This window comes from Colias croceus, chromosome 7 (assembly GCF_905220415.1).
Source record: "Colias croceus chromosome 7, ilColCroc2.1".
Classification (NCBI taxonomy): Eukaryota; Metazoa; Arthropoda; class Insecta; order Lepidoptera; family Pieridae; genus Colias; species Colias croceus.
In genome coordinates, this window is record NC_059543.1 from 5,314,335 (window position 1) to 5,335,964 (window position 21,630).

Consider the following 21,630-nt stretch of genomic DNA (forward strand, 5'->3'; position numbering starts at 1 on the left):
AATTAGGTGTTGATGACACGAACTTTCATGAGATAGATGTCAATCCATACTAATATTATAAATGCGAAAGTAACTCTATCTGTCTGTGTGTTACTCAATCACGGCTAAACTACTGAACCAATTTACATGAAATTTGGTATGGAGATATTTTGATACCCAAGAAAGGACATAGGCTACTTTTTATTGCGAAATATGTACCACGGGCGAAGCCGGGGCGGACCGCTAGTTTTAAATAAAAATGAGTAAGTACCAAGGTAGGTACCATTTTTTGAGATTTCTTGTAAGGAAACTATAAGTGGATAGTTCTAATAACTAGTTGTATACTGCGGTATCATGTGCGCTGTAACCGCGAAGCATGTATGCTAAATAAACTGCTAAATAATATGTATTTACTTTTGTATTATTTCTAATACAAACTATATCATAATATTATTATCTTTATTTTTTAATAAATTAGATTATTAGAGTATTAATGTTACAAACAAATACTACCTATAATATAATGTATTATGTAATCATGCCTGATATTTCCAAATTTTAAATTATGACGGTATTATTTCTATTCGTAGGAAGATACTGATCTGAGTGGCGCGTGGAATATTTAGCTACAACAACCATAGCCTGCAACTATTAAAATAAATCAAATCATACTCATTCCTCTAAAATAATAATATTATCCCCTTTCGAAACACATGATTGATGAAGCCTTCTGGGACTCTACGTCGTTAGTCACGTGACAAAAATGTACGCAGTTAAAGACACATGATTTTCCTATTTATTTCACATGTATAATTTATCAAAACATAATTGCTAATACACTTTACAACGTGCTTGCTAATTGAATGTAGTAGGCGCTTATTTTTACAAGCTCATTAATAATTACTTTACTTTAATTATTAATAAACACAATTTGATACATTATTTATTAAAAATACCACACAGTCATTAAGACAAATTCACATATTGAATTGAAATTTTTTTTATACCAAAAATATCGCGAATGAAAATCACATTTCAACAATAAATAGGTACCTTCAATAACACCATTCCTCATATAACTTAGATACTCCCGATTGAAGAAGGATTGTCTAGACATCTACCAACTTCCAAGCTTTGTCTAATGCACCACTACCCCAAATAAAATGTTATCAAAATAAATACATTTTAAACATACCTACCCAATAATCTAACAGATCCACATCTACAATAACTATAGTACTTATCAAGATGCGAAAAAACAAACCTGTTAATAAATCCGTTCAATTCGAAACCCTTCTCAAATAAATTCGATACAGAAAATGGTCAGTTATTCAGGGACAGCAATTAATATAAGGCTTTGTTTAATTACGATCCTGCCCATTGGATCTGATTAACCCAGCGAGTCCACACCTGCGTACCATTATAATATCATCAATATATACCAAGTCGATGTCTAAACAAATCAATGGTAATTGGAAACTATAATTAACGTTTTTATGACATCTAATCATCTGCCCATATTAGTTCCCACCGCTGGGACACAGGCTTCCTAATGCTTCATTTTAGGTTTCCACCTCGATGGCAGTACAAACTCTTGAGACTTTACAACTAGAAACAGTATTGTACTGTAATTTGAGGCTCTGAATGAAAATTCAATTAGATCGATAATTCCATTAATCTCTAACTAAACTGTCTATTTTAGTGAGTCAAATACCCTTTCAAAGCGACTGAAGCTGGATGAATGAGTTCGTCTATTATATCGTAATTACATATATATATTTTATATATATTATATATAGAAATTACAGTCGTATTCATTTATGAAACCCTTTTTTTTGTATATATAGCTTATAGCCTATATCCATACTAATATTATAAATGCGAAAGTAACTCTGTCTGTCTGTCTGTTACTCAATCACGTCTAAACTACTGAACCAATTTTCATGAAATTTGGTATGGAGATATTTTGATACCCGAGAAAGGACATAGGCTACTTTTTATCCTGGGAAAATGACGCAATCCCGGAAATCTCACGGGAACGGGAACTATGCGGGTTTTTCTTTGAATGCGCGGGCGAAGCCGCGGGTGGAAACCTAGTATTTCTATATTGAAAATATGGAAAAGTCTATTTAAATTTTAGGAAGGTAACATAATATTGAAAAATGAACAATTCACTAGTTTATTCACAAATTAATTCATGGTAGGTACTATTTCATCGTGTTCCGGTTTCTGGCAAATAAGTGCCCCGCATCTATTGGGGCAACATTTGAGGGTCCTGGGGCAGTCGGAGTCACCGGTGCACGTGTGACTGCACACCCAGGGTCCACGGGGGTACTCGGGGCAACGGCCTTTCTTCACTGAAAATTAAAAAGCTTTCATGTGGATGAAATAAATTTGGTAAACCACACAATTATTTATTGGCAATTCGTTATTAACTAATGAAATGGAATAACAACAACGGAAAGTAGGTAATTTACCAAAATATTATCATATTTAAATTTCAAGAGAAAAAGTACAGAACATTGAGATACTTAGAATGTTACAAAATACATGGACAAAAGAAAGTGCTTCTTTTAGTTCTTTAAATTCTTCGATTTACGTAACCAAGTATGCAATGATTATAATAGCAAAGATATGATAAAACTTTGATATTATATTACAAAGGTCAGGAAGTGCAGCATTTATGAATAAAAACTTCTTTTGCCGTTTGGTTCAACAATTATTTTCCACTAGACTGTTCTGGTGCACTTTGTGAAAAAGTTGCCTCAATGTATACGAAATGATGATCGCGTCAAGGAGTTTCGTTGTCCGTATTCTGTGCATTTATATCAAGTATTTTTACATAGCTTTGTGTAATGGATCACTTCATATATTTTGTAAACGCATTTTCAGTTCTACTTTCTTTTTGAATTATATCTAAACAGTGATTAGGTATGATTTATAGAAATAAATGAAGTAACTACAGTATCCTTTGGCGGGTGCGAGGATTGGCGATTACTTGCCTACTTGTGCCTGTTGTACAATAGAGGACAATCGAGGACCGAACTTTTTACTTCAGCCTTACCTAAATTAACAAAATGCCTCTGCGTCATAGCTTCTACACACATGGCGCCTCCACATGCTGTAGGGCAGCAGAGCTGAGTGCTGTTACAGGCCACAGAGGGCCCGCATAGCGCCTCACATATATCCACTGAGAGGGTCGGTGGACAGGACCCCGTTTGACATGATGAAAGTGTTATAGATCCCGCTGTTTAGAAAACAGTTAACAATAAATATATTATTATTTAGGGAGTTGTAAATGGCACTTAGCATAGCGTTACCACACTTAGCATTGAATGAGTACCACGCAAAGGTGTGAAAGGTGAGAATTTAGAAAGGTAGGCTTCATGGTTTAAATACCAACCTACATAATTTATCAAAAAATTATTTACAGGTCAATTCAATCAATGTATCTACTAAAATCTAGGATCATTACATATTTCACATATCACTATATAAATCCAACAAAATATTCACTATATTTGTATAAATAAATATAATACACAAACAATTCCATTTTATTTATTTTATTTATTTATTTATAATTCTTTATTGTGCAAAATATGGTCAAACAATAGTATACAAAAGGAAGTAGTAATACAAAAACATAAATTGCCCAAAAGGCGGCCTTATTGCTAAACAGCAATCTCTACCAGGCAACCTGGCGGGAGAGGAAATGCAAGAAGATTATACATAATAGATATAAGAATTCTGGAATAACCGATCACTGAAATACCTAAAACATCCGGGCCTTTAAGAACATCCAATAAAATATTATGTGGTTCACTCAGGCATATAGAAATTCTTTCTCTTGCATGGTTGGCAGATTGTTATATACTGCTATATTCTATATTGTTACATTGATCACTGGTTTTTCTTCACAAAAAGCACTAACAAATAATTAAAAAATTGCTCCAAGACAAAAAAAAATTGAATTGAATTTGTAAGAATTATTAAGTCTACCATTTTCACAAAATTAAACTATATCACAGCACTAACTCACCAATAATGATGAAAAATATAAATAACATTGTATCTCTGTATAAACACACGACTATAATAATATTATTCCTCTGTTTTGAAATTATGATGATATAAATTGCGCTACTCACGAGCAAGAAGATTAGCTAACAATATTACAAATTATTGGCAAATTTCATCTTTGTCGTGTTTAAGGTCTGAATATAGTTTCTATTATTTCATTATACCACTTCCAAAACTGCCTTATAAATTCTTCAATTCAATATACCTAAAATCTACAAGCAACAATTTTCTATGCCTATGTTTTATTTAGAATATTCTATAAAACTTCTGAATAAGTGGTAACGTTCATAATATTATTATCATCTAATAAAGCTGAATTTATGTCGAATTTGCAAAGATTTTGTTTGAAGTGTATGTTATGGACTTATGGAAGTCCAATTACATAGATTGATGTTATATTATTCAAATATAAATTAACAATGTTTCACTGGCTGAACATTTTATCAGTGTGTCCATAAGTCGACCGAGATAACTTTAACATGGCCGACTATCCTTAATATAAATGCATAAAAAATTAACAATTACTGAGAATATCCGTTTGGAAAAACCAACTATAATTATTATTATATACGTAATTTATAAATAGTAAAGTTTTTATAACATATTAGTACTTATGATTTTAAAATAGATATAAAATACTAGATACAAAGAATTTGCTGTTAAAATATGTTGAAGAAAATTTCTCATTTAAATTTCCAGATCAACGTTTGCTTTGCACTGAAATACAGTGATAATAGGTAGTAGCATTTTGTAGTTAAGACATGTTCTAAATGTAGAATAGTTATAAATTATTTTTTAAGTTAATAATAATCGTTTATTATGATTTACAAAATATCTAATATTAGATTATGCTAAAACTTTTATTATCTAGCATAATATTATAAGTAATATCTACACATACTGCACGACCATTATAAGTTGCAAACAGTTATCCTCATATTGAATTCTCGACTAAAACATAAGTACCAAAAACAATTTTGGTACTTACCTTATAAATCGACATGAAAACTCCTTTGAATACAAACTTGTTTTCTTTCAAACGCTGATTTTAAAGAGTGTTTATTCATCGTTAACGTAACCGAATCAATCGAAGGTCGAGAGTCGAGAGTCGCTTCGGGACGCCACTAAACAAAATTATCTGCCTTCGGCAAGAAGACCTCCAGCGATGAGCTTCCGCAATTGCAGTATTGGAAAAATGTTTACCGGAGTTTTATCGTGTTACTTCGTTTATCTGCTGCCATTTGTTACAAAATGGGCACGTTTAAAATATTGAAAGGTGCCGTTCTGAATAGAAATGAGGTGGATAACATATAAGGTGAGAATGTGGCTTTTTTGAAGCCTAGATTGAAGAGGTTATCAATATCGAGTGTTATAAATGACCTGCTTTTTTAACAAAGGTTTAGCTTTCTAGTTGAATCCAGTCTTTTATTCTAGCAGTCCTTTTCTTTGTTTTTATTAAATTGTGTTTAGTTATTTATCGAATTATTATATTGATTTAACAATTTTATTGCTACTATAGACCTACGTCAAAGGGTTATCGTTTAGCATTGATGATATCGTATCGGTTTTAAGAAACTGACATTACGAGTAGATAGGTCAATATTAAAGTTACTGCTGATAAAATTCCTTCGGACCTTCGATAGTCATCATAATACAATATGTATATTATGTGCACAGATAATCTAATGAGTATGTGAATGCAGTGTGAAATACATCTGCCCCCTAAAGAATGTGACCTATATCTCACAAGGGAAAACTTGTAGATACATAACATTGATAAAAGCGAGGTCCCTTCCTCTGTACCTGTTTAATACGAAAACTAAGAAATATTACCTTATTTCCATTATTAATTACTCGGAAGATTTCAATTTAATGCTGTAGCAGGTTCTAAACTTCTTAATTCGTTCAAAACGATTATTCTGCTCGAAGTACATCTCATACTAAAACTTTTACAGCATTACTTATTTTATTACCTTCCTTTAGTACCTACAGCTTTGTGACTTGCGCTCGGGTAATTTATTGTAGTACCTGAAAGTACGCTGTTTGCAAGCATTTTAGATTTTTCTTAGGTTACTCAAAATAACCGAGAATTTTAAATACTGGTATATGGAATTTAAAAAAATACTACTTACGATGAGCTATAAAATTATTTAAATATCATTCGTTCTTAATTTACCTACATAACTTTTAAAATATTGTGAGGTACCTACTATTTATAAAATACTTGTATAAGCATAATTAATATACACATGTACATTTATTTAGTATTTCAATAGCTAAAATAAGTCCTATTGTACTCGTATTTTTATTATTTTTCGAGTTCGTATTACGTAATTGGGCAGGTAAATCATTCAGGCATTCTGATAAGGTGTATTATATTAATATTCAATTAGTTTTTGTGTTATTTAATATAAATTGTTGCTATTTCGCTATTTCTACCTACTGTTATAAATTATTGAATACTAGCTTCCGCCCGCGACTCCGTCCGCGCGGATGTCGGTCCTCGCGTGAATGGTTTATTTCTCCATTTTGAGTAACTCTGACAATGACATCTTATAAATATCTATTGAAGAAGAAGAAGAAGAAAAGAGCTTATATATTGGACCCAATACGGCTAGGCCTATAAATCTATACATATAATAAATCTGTAGGAGGGTCAATTCTGTACATTGAAAATATTGAAAAAATAAATACCAGGTGATGTTACTGGATCGAAACCAAACCCAAATATGTGATTAAATAAATTTTTGTCTGTCTGTCTGTCTTTCTGTTTGTCTGTCTGTCTGTATGTGAAGGCATCACGTAAAAACTAACGGTCCGATTTCGATGAAACTTGGTATAATTATACCTTATTATCCTGGGCATAAAATAGGATACTTTTTATCCCGGAAAAATACGTAGAAAAAAAATCTTAATTTTTCTTAATTTTTCCGCGCGGACGGAGTCTCGGGTGGAAGCTAGTATATAATATAATACGCAACGTGTGTTCGCGGTTCTTCAGAACAACGTCTATGGATAAACTGAAAAATTAAGATTAATTTTTTTCTACGTATTTTTCCAGGAAAAAAAATATCCTATTTTACGCCAAGGATAATAAGGTATAATTATACCAAGTTTCATCGAAATCGAACCGTTAGTTTTCACGTGATGTCTTCACATACAGACAGACAGACAGACAGACAAAAATTTTTTTAATCACATATTTGGGTTTGGTATCGATCCAGTAACACCCCCTGCTATTTATTTTTTCAATATTTTCAATGTACAGAATTGACCCTTCTACAGACTTATTATATGTATAGAAGATTCATTTTTTATACTCCCCTACACCCTCATTTACAATAAAACACAATATCCTTAAAACATTTTATTAAAAACATAAAAGAACAAAATAAAATCACATTTCTATGTAATATACAAAAACAATAATTATTACACGTGGGCTAAAAATAAAGTGTATTTAAAAAGAGAGAAGTCCATCTAAAAACATAAGATGATAAAATTTACAAATAATTTAAAAATACTATTTTAAACAAATATACAAACCTATCATATAAAGAAAAGTAAACAGGTAAACCGGTAAACCATTCTTAAAACGAACCTTCGATATATTGATATAAAACCTAAATTAGCACATCAATTCTTAATAAACTGATCATCCTTAACATCCGTCATTTGTTTATAATTATCCAGCCACTGTTCTATAACGGGAATATTTTCTGAGGACCATTTGACTTCTTCTCGAATGTTCCTCATAGACTTCTCTATGATATGTTCTGCAGAACCGAATTCCCCTTGGTGAGCGACATATAACCTGGATACTAAGTCTAGACCAGCTTGAGTCGTGAATTCACCAGTAGCTGATGAAATTAGATTGTCCCATAAGTTTGTTTTTGAAGAGAACCTGTTAAATTGTTTTAATTATTATAACTAGTCGTCAAAAGTCGTGTATTACTCAGAATTGATAATAATTATATAACTACAATAAACCGTCTCTCGTCTCGTCTGTCGTCGTCTCTCCCTGTCAATTTATGTAGTTTAAATTCAAGTTTAAAATTGATTATAACTGGATAGCGTTTCACTAAATCATATAATTATTTGAAATTTTCGAAACCATATTTTCAGTTAACACTTCATATACCATAATCTGCGCTTTCCTAAATAGAACAATACGATAGTTTTTCAATATTCACGCATATTAAACTTAAACAACAGTTCTCTGAAGATGTTTAAGTATTTCTATGATAGAGGAGCGAATCATCTCCGTATTTCAAAAGGAAATTAACAGAAAGAAGCGAAGTAATAACAGCAATCAACTTTTGAGGAAATTAAATTTTGATGAAATGAAAAACTTACTTTTCCTTTAAGAGATCGAAGTTATTTTCTAAGAAATGGAATAGCGTCGTGTATCCTTCGGAGCCTCCAGTCAGCATACTAAATATCAGGAAAAGGTCTGTCTCGGTAAAGTTTCCATTTCCTTCTAGAATGGTGATATTCAAGAGTCTATTTATCTTGTACTCTTCTATAGGACACCCAGCGAGTGTCTTCAATAGATATGTTCGTTCACTTTGCTTTCTCGATGAAGGGAAGTTTATAACTCTCTGTAGACCAAATTCCCACTCCTTTTGTGAACCCCATTTGAAGACTGGACAGATGAATTGATTTGGAATTCTGTGAAAGAGCGATTGAAAGAAAATCTGAGAATAAATAAAAATGTACTTATGTAACTTACTATGTTCTTAAAAGATCATACGAGTATAGTTTGAAGGCTTTTTATATTTATAAAACTGCCAATAATACATTTGGTTTAAGGTATATAATAATTATAAAGTATGAAAAAGCAAAAATAAACAGTTTTATTTTGGTTACAAATAAAGTACAGACTTTATTAATCTTAATATATATATATATAAATCTCGTGTCACAATGTTTGTCCTCAATGGACTCCTAAACCACTTAACCGATTATAATAAAATTCGCACACCATGTGCAGTTCGATCCAACTTGAGAGATAGGATAGTTTAAACATGTAGGTACCACGGGCGAAGCCGGGGCGGACCACTAGTTGTTTATAAATAAACTTAAGAACAGGAAAAATTCCGAAAGTTACAACTATAAACCAATATCGAAATAACGTTGGACAATTAGTTTATTTAACGTTTAACCTGAAAATCTTATCGATATTTTCTATCCGATATTTTTCTGCTTTTACCTACTCAATATTCTTTTTCGAACACAGTAATTTAATTCTAAAGACGCGAATGTCATTCTTGAGTGCATTCATTGAGAATACGGTTTAAAAATTCTCTTTTATAGACATTTCTAAGAAATGAAACATCTCGCTAAATACAGAGTCGACCTAAATTCACTCAGCTATCACTTGTTTTACGCTACGGCAAAATAGTGACAATGGAAATTCATAGGGGAACGGATCTTGATTTAGACAGGGATATAATAAATGACGACTACTTACTGTGTTTTCCATTTTGTGTTAAAATATTATTTTGCTTTATATTTCATTATTCAGACAAAAGGTAATAAATAAAAAAATATGCCAGATCTCTAACATTTTTTTTTTTATAAAAAATATATTATTTCATATCATAGGTATAGGTATAGGCATTATGAAATACCTAGGTACCGTTACAGTTAGGTATTTCGTAATGCTTAGACAGGATATGTAAGTGCATAGCTTATAATATGTCCTATCTATTTGGTGAGATCAATAAATGAACTTTAAATAATGCGATATATTCTAACTACTTAATACATTGTTTGCTCAAATAAACCCTAGAAATAGACAGTTTAACGAGAAACAAAAACATGTTACATAACACGTTCAAAAGAGGTACTAAGAAGCACGTTAGCATTGGTCCGAATACATTTGATTTAGGACATTAATCGTGTCCCTTCAGACTTGTCAACATTCACTGAATTCTCAGAAAAATTCACATCTCAAGTGATCCTTTGTCGAGATAAACTTTTCTGATTTTTATTATTGGGAAAAGTGAAATACTATTAACATAATATTATGGTTTTATTATGTTTATTCGTCCTCTGTGTCTTGGTTTTATAGAAGAAAAAAAGATTCTGTAGAATATAAACGTATTCAGAACGTACCTATGGTGGAAGTAAATAAAAAGAAGTTGACTATATCTTCACTTTTAAATATAAAAAAAAAATCTGTGTACTCATAGTCGAAATAAGATTTTATTAATTGACAGAGTTAATTTAAATTATAATTCAGTTGCAAAATGAGAATAGGTACAAAAGCTCACAATTTTTGTACCGTTCGTATTATCTAAAGAAGAAGAAATAAGTCCGTAGTACTTTCTATGCATAATACAAATACAATCTCATTAAAATATAACTAACTTACGGGTTCCCATCATCAGGATTAGGTGCTTCCATCCATTTGTCATAAGCTTCCTGCGCTTCCTGAATACAGGGTTTGTATCCAGCTTTACAGAGGAATGATTTCGTTAAAGACCGTAAGTTCTTCCTCCCAGATTCTTCATTTTCTTTCTCAATCTTCAGCTCGTCATAAAGAGGACTGAGGAATGTTCGGACGTATGCCTGGATGGACGAAGTATAATTTAATGCTAAATATGCTTTATAAGAAGAAGATACAATATTTATGATAATTTACTTTCTAAAAAAATATTTAAACATTTAGAGACTCGAATCAATCGAACTTGAATAAAGAAATAGTCAATGATCTATCGATATATTGTGATAAATGCTCTTGGTAACTAGATATAACTATGTATTAGATGTTATGAAGCCACATTCCGGTTGCTAATTCAAAATTATTTCGCACAAAAACACTTCAAAGAAAAATGCACCTATGCTTTTTATTCACAATCCATCTATTCCTCTAGAATTGATGGAAATGTAAATAAATCACAGACACAGCAGCAACAAGTCAACATCGAAATCCACTTAGAATAAGCCGAGTTTTAGATTAACTTCGAAACCAGTTGATTGGCTATTAGGCCGCTTTCACAGCTACAGTGCGGTAAACCTAAGGGTGAACCTAAAGATAACTTTTTTAACGTAAATGTAATAAAGTATATTTTTTAAAATCAAACTTCTACTCCAAATTAAGGTTCCATATATTAAAATGTTAAATTTAGCACGTAGGTTAGAAAAAGCAAATCCTCCTAGATACCTCCTATTAATTATATTAATTATGTATATTTTCCATAAAGTATCTACATAAAATCTATAAGTAGGAGACACAATAATAAATACAAACAAAAGCACAATTTCAAATCTATCCATCACGAATCTAGACAGCCCAAGCAGAACAGCCGAATATAATATTCAAAGGGTTCATTCATCAAAACAGATATTATCTATAAATACTACTATCATGACTATTAACTTACCCTAAATTTGTCAGCTATACACGAGCAAATATGCCTTCCAATATGATCGATCATTGTAAACACAGGCTCCCAGACCATGTAATCTTTCTCATTTTTCAAAAATAATGTCATATTTAATGCGGTTACAAAGGAAAGTTCGCCGGCATATGCAAGGTTCCATGCATCGTGAAGGATTTTAGCACGGGTTAGTGGTGGTATGGTAACTCGCTTGTCACTTTGTAGGAACTGTAGGAGTATGTTCCAATTGTCCTTCTCGTAGTTGACAGGGAATGGAGCTGGAAAAAAAACCATTATTATAATTTAATGTTTATGAATACTGAGAAATCTATTTCAGAAAATTGCTTACAATATAATGAGAGATGTCTCACTCATATAATATTTATCGTTCATTACATTTATTACTGACTAGCAACTCAACCCGGCTTCACTCGGATTAAAAAGTAAGGTTAAGTAATACAATACATTAAACAAGTTTATGTATAACTGTTTATGGGCAATGATGAGAGCTATAAACATACACGGTACATTATTCTGTATCATAATTTTTGTCAGCCATATAAAATAATGAAATAACTAAAATATAGGCAAGTTTGCAACATCATAAAGTTTTAGTTTTCATGACGTACTTACTGTCTTTTAAATAATGTAGGTTAATAGATGAAATATATTATTTTTAATCCAGAAGCATTTTCATTTATAGTTAATTAATTAAAATAATTCTAATCATAACAATATCGATAACCACTAACGATTTTTAATAGTACCAATTTTCATCTGCAGTTAAATGCAAAGTAAGAAAAAAATAAGGCCACATTTCTAAATTACTACGAAGTATACAATGAAAATCAAATATTACAAGATATTCCAACAAATGCAATCAAATTTATTTAAATGTGGTAAATATTATAACAATTTTCGAATCATATCGTATCAAAATTGTACATTTAATAATATTTTAAGAAATAAATGTATCTTTCTACGAGAAAAGAAATCCATTTAGTCATAACTAATTCATAAAGGCTTAGAATATCGTTAATATATTTTCTGAACGAAATTTGCTAAAAGTAAGGAAATAAATTTGTTTATTTTGCCGCTTCTTGAAAACTGTATCTTATTGTGCAGTTAATAAACAAAACAGTATTAACTGCGACATTACGAAAGCAATTAGTCTCTATTCAAACGCTGGTTTTAACAATACTAACAATACATAATAAAATGATATGTAGGTACAATAATTTATCCTTATCCTGCAGAACATTTGATTTATATATCTGTGAGCTGAATGGTTTAAATGTAGACGTTCATGTTACTTGATATTCCGTCGGGATACTATGTAGTAAGATGTGAGTACGCGACTCGAAGGACCTTTATCAAATTTGGGCGTAACACGCTAGAATTGGATAAACATGCTGATGCTAACATTATTTTTGTTACAGAAGTGTGAAGAATAGTCAGAATTTGCGATTATATAATTGAACTCACTTATAGTCAACTAAGGAAATTCCATTGTGAATTTGAATAATTATGTATATGGCATTTTTTGCATAAATTAATTTTTGTTACCTAGTTTATTTTTAAGAAAGTTTCGGCCTTGCGGCAAACAAAGTACTATTGAATCCAAAAAAAAATTTCTTAGATGTACCCTCGAATATAGTTATTTTGTGGGTAGTTTTATATTAATCTAAAAGAACAGTCACATAATACTTATACAGGCTATTTACTGACTAACTATATTGACTGTATAGGTATTTTCAACACAATTTTTTTATTTTGTTCAATAATATAAATTAGCTTACCAATTTCTTCAGGATTCACGATGATAAACTGATCTTTTCCCGGCATGTTATCTAGCGTCATCTCTTTCCCCTGCATCCAGGCTACAGGAGCTGTGTTCGTGAAATCTAATTTATCTCCACGTATTAACACTAGAGGTAGTTGCCAGGTCATCTTGTCAGCATTGGGAACGTCATGTGGTCGCTCCCGTAAGTATACTTTCTAGAAAAATCGATTCATTATATTGTTATTGGGCAAAATTAGGGGAGCAGGGAGTTTAATGGGATTGTTGAATAGGATTACAGATCATATTGAGACCACAAAAACAATATTAAGGTCATTTATATTTACAGGGCGAATAGTAAGATTTTAGTGCAATTAAAGAAGTTATGACGTCATAAGGAAACTGGGTTTAATGCATATATTTTTAAACCTTTGTGCAATCAAAGTTTAGTACCCAATATTTTATAGACTACAATATTGGGTGCTCTCATAAAATTCCTTTAAAACCTTTTATGATAATTATACCTGTGAAATGTGAGCTGTATTCTTCTCATAATTCCTTGTAACTGTGATTAGAGGAAGTCGGTCTTTTTCAATCCAACTTGCGGCTATCATTTTAATGTCAACGTCTTTTGAAATTTTGCCGTCTTCCCGAGCAGCGTCGTTCAGAGCATTCCAAACATCATCACTGGTAAATGTTTTCATTCTCCTACAAAATAAAATTAGTAAATGGATATCGTGTAGAATGTTTATAGAGGTAAAATTCAAAGTTCGCGTTCAATTAATCGACCAATCAAATTAAAAAAAAAATGAATCCATCGCGGTGGCTGGATATTTTTTTTAATTTAAAATTTTTTATTTCAATAATTAAAAAAATTCAATTTCCTATCAAATTTTAAATCACGTCATTAGTCTCGATCTGTAGTCATGCAAATCTAAAGCTCTTTTTTATATTTATCTTATAAAAATATGGATTGATAATTTAATAATTTTTTTTATAGTTTAGGTAAATATTTTCCCTACGTTTAAAAAACAACATGCGTCCATTCATATACTAAAAACTCAACACTTACTTTTCCTTTATAAATTTCCGCAAACCCTTCCTAAAAGTATCAGCGCCGAGGGTATAATTAAAAAGTCTGAACAGCAGTTCTATCTTAGTGCAAGCTGTCTCTTGTTTCATGCCGGTAATCCGAGAGTGGGGATATCGCTTACTGAACTCATAATATATTGAATAAAGCACTGTTAGCGGCCATTGTCTCTCTATCTCCGTGTCGTTAAGCTGAAAGTGATTAAATAAGAAAAACGAGATTTGTTAATATAATCTAGGGATGTTTGTGTTTAAAATTGCTGGTTTAGAATTCGCTAGTTTGTTTAGATGTTAAAAATGTGGATCTTGATAATTTTTTTATCATTTCATGTTTGAATACCTACCGTACCGTAATACATACCGTATTAAAAACTAGGTTTCCGCCCGCGGCTTCGCCCGCGCAGTCAAAGAAAAACCCGCATAGTTCCCGTTCCCGTGGGATTTCCGGGATTGCGTCATTTTCCCGGGATAAAAAGTATGTCCTTTCTCGGGTATCAAAATATCTCCATACCAATTTTCATGAAAATTGGTTCAGTAGTTTAGGCGTGATTGAGTAATAGACAGACAGACTTACTTTCGCATTTATAATATTAAGTATGGATTTGAGATCAGTCTATAATACATTTTTTTTTTTTCAATTAATAAAAACTAATTCAAATTATAATAGAAGAAATGAAAGAACTAGAAACAACCTGTAAGATCTCACGGGATAAGTTCAGGACATAGAATTAATAGTCGCTACCAGGTTAAACTTCTTCTTTTTTCAAATAAAAGCGTGCAAAAAGCTTGCTTTCATTTTTTTTATGTTTTGATAACATTCGGACACTTTTTTATCTCAAACTGATAAACTTCTATTTCTACATCTAATTAGGACTTTAACAATAATTAATTATTTCCCACGATAACATTGCACCGATTAATAATATTCTGTGTTTTATTATGTTTATATTATACGAAGCGCAGCTAGTTTTAAGTAGTTAACTGCGCTTTGCGGTTTCACCCGCGTGGCACCGCTCCTGTTGGTCTAAGCGTAATGGTATATTACGCTTAGACCAACAGGAGGCCTTCCTCGATAAATGGGCTATCTAACACTGAAAGAGTTTTTCAAAACGGACCAGTAGTTCCTGATATAAGCGTGTTCAAACAAACAAACTCTTCAGCTTTATAATATTAGTGTCTAAGATTAATTACCTTCAAAGCAATTTCTGCAGCGATATACCCCACAAGTCCTTTATTGACATACGCGTCGCTCCACCACGCGGGAGTGGTGAGGGCTCCGAGCCAGTGGTATGTGATCTCTTGTTCTAATTGGAGGTATCTGCGGTTTGTTAGGTCACTCTCCCTAGGAAAAATAAATATTAAGGTTTCAGAAACACAATATAGCAATAAAATGCAAATAAATATGTAAATTGTAAATATTAAAGTATCAAAAAATGAGGTTTCAGAATCACGTTGTAGTAATACTGACTGATGTAATTGCTAGAGTTAGTTTGGGAGTTAGATGGATGATCAGGGACATAAATGTTTTATAAACTTTAATAGGGTAGAATTAAAACCTACATATCTACATTATTAAAACAAGAATGAAAGAAGAAGAGAAGGGCAGGATTTAGCTATCACATAATTATGAAGAAATTTCCACTTGTATCATACTTACTTAAAAACAATAAGTCCCCAGTTGTCCACGGGTTTGACGCCGAGATAATTTGGCAATGCCACAATATCCAACCGTCTTAGAGGCAATGGAACTTGCCAGAAGTTGGCAATTTCAGCGAACACACGGGGAACCTTCTCATGCACACCTTCAAGCGCTGGGAGAAACTCTGGTCTAGCCCAGACACGCAATTCTAAAAACATATTCTTAATAAATGATATTATAGGTAAAAAGGTGCAGTTAGATTATTATTAGCGCTCCAGGAGGGGAACGTCGAAATGTGGATAATAATTAGCCACATTTCACTTCACTTGTCTATTTTTCAATTACATTTGTTGAATCATGCCATCTTACTTGCATCGAATCGTGTGAGCGTACTGTGCAGTGTGCAGTTGCTTCCTGGTGAGCTTTTTAATCACATGCTAAGTGGGTGGTTTGATATTTTCTAAGGTAGTTAGAAAGTGACGTTATAATTCAACGGTAAAGGGCTCGATAACCGTAAATAAATAAACCAAAAACTACTTTATGTGACCGTGACAGATATTATTACAACATAAGTGCTTTCTTGTGAATAACACGAAAAAATATAAAAAAAATCCTAGAAGATTAAATTAAAACATTAGATAAACTCTAATATGCATAGTGCATACATTACTTATATGTATATCCGATCCAGAGGAGAGGCCTAATGAAGACATGAAATATTAGGGTATGTCCTAACTCCCAAGTATGTAGGACTATATTATCTAGTCGGTCTACGGATATTCATAATGTCTTAGCCGAATACCCTTATAAATAAATCTTACGAGATAAGATAGTATGGTCCCTGCATGTAAGGATTAAATTTACTTCAGTATTATCAGAGGAAGATGATGTAGTTTTGATAACTATTTGGTTACTGGATAAATAAAATTTATAGAGAGTCTGGATGGGATTTTATGATTTAATCATTAAACCAGTATCAAGTCTGATAACTTAGAAATGCTTCTTAGGCTAAATTAGCTCGTATCAGAATGGTTTGACATATTTGGTATATTTATGATATGGTGTTCTTGAAACATAATGGAATTGCCACGGAAAGCTTTGCTCAACTCATATCTATATCATACGTTCGTAATAATGTTTTAGATGAGACGCACAATGTCACAAATAAACTTTATATTGCACATTCAAAATAACAGGTAACGACTAATAAAACAAAAGATTAATCCCCGAACTTTTATGTGTCGCATCGCAATTTCATAACTACTTTCTTGAGCTCTCATAAAATAAATCTCATAACTTTTTGTTCACGACACATTTCGGTTACGAGTGTCGTTTAATAGCGAAATCGAATGGTTTTATTGAGTACCTTCGCATTTACGATCAGATTCCACAAACTTTGGAAATAAATCACAAAAAAAGATTTTCAATTTACATTTTTTACAAGGCGACCCGTCTCTTAATATAATATGCACTGAACTCTGAAAGTTCTAGAACAAATACATCGACAAAATAGGTTTCAAGAATAGTTTTTCTTACCGATATTATTTCCATTGTCATCTTTATATTGTGTGGAACCACCGAGTTGTTTTAAATGAGCTATTACGATTCCCAAAGTGAATGTGGACATCGGCGGAGTTCTTTCAAAATAATCTTTCACTGCGCCTGGTTCATCAGTTCTAAAAATCAAAGTTATGTATACAAACAAACGTCTAATAAACGACAAACAAGTGAATATTTCTTCCTTTCTTGCAAACAACAAATAATGAAGGAAATTATAGTTTCCATTAGTGTCAATAACTCAGAATAATTGAAAAAAATGGTATTTTGCCCAATACTTCTTTATTTATATTAATCTAAAGGAACCAGTTGATTTAGTTATAAACTTAATTATGAAGCCTAATATAAATTGGCAATCAGAATATCATTATTTCATGTTTACTTACATATTTTCAGTCTTAGCAACGGGTGTGTTGCTAAGAGCGATCATGTCCCGTGGTCTCACGACTGTTAATTCAAACGGAGTCTTGTAACCTGGTTCATCAAAACAAGGGAACATTCGCCTTGCGTTGTTCGGACGAAGCTGGGTGCCAGCAACGATGCTAAAAATGAATTAAATAATAATATCTGTACAAATTTATTCTAAAATATGCTCATGAACTTTCTACCCTTTTCCTTTAATATATGACACTTTCCGTAAATGGATCCCCTTATCAATCAGTTTTCTAAAGAGATGTTATAGCATGCAATGCCGAGACGAAAAATATAATATTTTTAGTGATAGTAGATAAGTAGAGGGAGAAATCTGAAGTATTTTATTCAATACGCTCTCGTACCGGATTTATGAATTTAACCTGTAGTAAAGGAAAATATTGGACGAAAAACTTGTAAAATTTAAAATATTTGTGGTATAATCCGTACGCATTTTCCCATAACTGTAAGAAAATGTATTGCTGAAATAAAATTGTCAACCCTTTAAGATTCGAATTCGCTTCCAGGGAAATACCCAAAGCGATTTAAGGAAGGTATGTGACTTATTCGTTCAAAGATTTTTGGGTTATGATATAATATGAATACTACTACTAAGTACTATAATATTTTGAAAGAATCACTTTATTCACTATAGAATCGATATTGCGAGGTTTTTTTTTCTATGTGATATCTAACGTTAACGATTTCATCGTAGTTATAATATTTGTGTCCCTTTTTTCACAGAATGCATTTTCCTTTTTTTTACGAATTCCAACCGAATTCCAGTTACAGTACGAAACCGACGTGAGCAAACTATATTGTGGTGGTATACCATACGTTATTCTTCTAAATAAGCAGTACTTTTTATTGAGTATCAATACGAATTAAATGTAAAATGTGTGTAAAATGTATGTAAAAATAAAATAAAAATTAAAAAATTAATTACAGGCTATATTTAAAATGAAACATATTTGTATAATCACTTATACACAATGTGCTCTCTTATAAAACTTCTGGACTAAAGATAAGCAGTTTTACAAACTTACCGCTCTTCATCGACCTCAGTTTTGTAAGTCGACGTGAAGAAACCATCAGTTGATGTGGTTTGCAAGTTCCCTTTGAAACTGAAGTCCAAGTAGCCTAAAGTGGACTTAGGAACTGTTCTGCCCAACCGCAACGTTAGAATCGGCTTCTTGGTATCCATCCTCATCTTTTTTATTGCCACCTTTTCCATTTTCCTATAGATATATTGGAAAAACTCAGTATGTATGGTGTAATCGTAAACTTTGGAAATGAACATAATATGTTATACATTGATAGATAAAAACTGTTTTACATAGCAATCGTTTGATTGCACTACCTTGCACTATTTCAAAATCAATATAAATTTGTGTGTCTTATTTTGATAATCTCTAAAGTATAAATACATTTGCTTTAAAGTCCTCTATACATATGACCACAATACCAGACTTACCCGGATTCTTCAATATACACTTCATAATTTGTCACTTCCAAGTCGTGAGCGCAGTGCACACTTATTTCGTCTGAATCTTGTAGCCACGTGACATTAATCTTCACATGACCTTTGAACAGTGCATCTTCCAAATACGGTTCGATATCTAGATGGTAGCCAGTGGGTTCGACAGTTTTTTCTAAACGAGCTTCAAGAGTTAGAGCATGGGCATTGTTTAAGTCTATACTTCGGGTTTTGATGATGTGAAGACCTTGTATGTTCTGACCCTGAATACGAGATTATTAAAAATTGGTTAATGATATAATTAAAAACTATTCTAATATGAAACGTTATAGGAGGTTTAAAATTTAACATATTGCATTATTCTAACAAAATTTAAGCATTCACTCCTTTGACATTCTTCTACCTGTTAAGAGTTTAAAGTAAAGACATAAAAAAGAGCGTTTGTTCCGAATACACGAGTCAGAAGTAAACTTCTTTAACAAGATTCAAAGATACCAAAAACGACGTGATGGTATTGCCAAGACGCGACCTTGAAATTTTACTCTCAACGCGCCTAAAGAAGTTTAACTTCGAAAACGCGATTCAATTTATCTGAATCACTGAAAAAATATAGAGAGAAAAAAAATTTAAAAAAAAATCTACGTAATATGAGGACCACCACCGTTTTCGGAGATAACAGTCCAAACTCTCACACTCTTGAAAGTCTTATCCTATTGCGATATAAGATTTCAATCTAAATAGAATGAGTTAACGTACCTTATCCGGTGGAAGTGAATTAGCGTAGCATAAGTATGCACAAGCGGCGATCAGACCACCAATGGACTTCATCTTACCTGTTGATAAATCAAAAATTTTAACGTATTTGCCTGGATCACGATTTGGACATTAAATAAATTAGAGTTCAACTCAGGATATTGCAAATATTAAAAAAGCCTACCTACTCATTGTACTTATTGCGAATGTAACTTTGTGTTAAAATATTTTTAAACAACAATTTCTTTTTATTCACAATTTTTTTTTCTTATTATACCTACGTATAAACTTATCATAGATACTCCGCGCTGTATACGCAGTATGTAATTCCAAAAATGTCTAAAATTTAAGGAACATTGACGACTAGATCAAGATCCAACCGATATTTTCGGCAGAATAGCACGAAAATAATTAAAACATTAAAAAGCATAACAGACAAAAATGATGAAGGTTACTCACAAAACGTTCCAGGGCGACGGACTTCAGCTATATGATCCTCTGTCCCTCCTCATTCGCTCAATTGGTAGCAGGATATCTCCGATTTGCGCTGACGACACTGTGATTGTCACTTATACTCGCTAATCTTATTAACTTGCTGATATTACACACTGAGATCGCGAGAAAATTATCTTGTATGTATCCCCAATCCCCATACAGGATTTTTTTGGGTGCTAATGTATTTCTGTATATGTTACAATCCTTTTGTAAAAATTGCGGACCCTTCATTACTTCCATTTTGCTCGATGATGGTCAAGTCCAGGGTATCGAGGAATTCCTCTTGCGTGATTTAAATTTGTCGTGGCTTTGCACGATAGGTATAAAAACTTTGGGTTTGATTTGCCCCACGTACCATCTCATTTTCATTTCACGTCCATGTCCATAATCCTGAAAAACTATAACTGAAAAAAGTAAGTAAGTGAGCACTAATAATTTCGGCTGACTGTTTAAGAATATAATGAAAATTTGAAATACATGCTCAATTAGTAATTTGCACATAATTGAAATAACGTGCCTATGAAGTCTCCTAATTAGGTATGTGATTTTTTTTTAAACTTCGTTAACTTTATAAGCCAGACAAAGTAATTTCATCTCGTATCAATATCAATTCCGTGACTCGTTAAGGTTGGAAATTGCGCGTCTGGCCTCGGAAACCGTTTGCTGATCAATAAATGTACCTTTCGACATAATTTGTTACGCTCTATTAGCATAATTTTATAAAATTTTTAACACGGGTTCATGAAGACGTGTTTTCTATTGCTGCAGATATCAAAAATATTGAGTTCTAATGGTTCTGGTGCGGTGTACCTATAATGTACAAAAATATACGAGAAATACATTAGTTTACCAAATATACATTTTGAGACGATTTTCAAAATGAAAATTCTCATTCGACACTTGGATAAAAGACCGTATGTGTTTCTCGGAAATGGAACTTGTGACTATTCTTTCCAATTGACTGAAAGATGTCTGGGTT

General features: G+C 32.1%; 2 protein-coding genes across 2 annotated transcripts; both read right to left on the bottom strand.

Moving 5' to 3' along the window:
* Positions 1 to 2,142: 2,142 nt before the first annotated feature.
* Positions 2,143 to 4,141, bottom strand: LOC123693109 (waprin-Phi1-like). The gene is made up of 3 exons (XM_045638068.1): positions 4,022 to 4,141; positions 3,044 to 3,226; positions 2,143 to 2,336 (listed from the first exon to the last, which is right to left on the bottom strand). The coding sequence occupies exons 1-3, from the start codon at positions 4,047 to 4,049 to the stop codon at positions 2,170 to 2,172; spliced, it is 378 nt and encodes a 125-aa protein (XP_045494024.1). The 5' UTR covers positions 4,050 to 4,141; the 3' UTR covers positions 2,143 to 2,169.
* A 3,353-nt stretch (positions 4,142 to 7,494) lies between these two features.
* On the bottom strand, positions 7,495 to 21,051 carry LOC123693043 (aminopeptidase N). The gene is made up of 15 exons (XM_045637948.1): positions 20,616 to 21,051; positions 20,160 to 20,236; positions 19,401 to 19,666; positions 18,973 to 19,164; positions 17,902 to 18,057; positions 17,495 to 17,634; positions 15,977 to 16,166; positions 15,511 to 15,661; positions 14,303 to 14,511; positions 13,755 to 13,938; positions 13,250 to 13,448; positions 11,454 to 11,728; positions 10,442 to 10,638; positions 8,419 to 8,733; positions 7,495 to 7,966 (listed from the first exon to the last, which is right to left on the bottom strand). The coding sequence occupies exons 2-15, from the start codon at positions 20,229 to 20,231 to the stop codon at positions 7,699 to 7,701; spliced, it is 2,814 nt and encodes a 937-aa protein (XP_045493904.1). The 5' UTR covers positions 20,232 to 20,236; positions 20,616 to 21,051; the 3' UTR covers positions 7,495 to 7,698.
* Between the last annotated feature and the right edge of the window lie 579 nt (positions 21,052 to 21,630).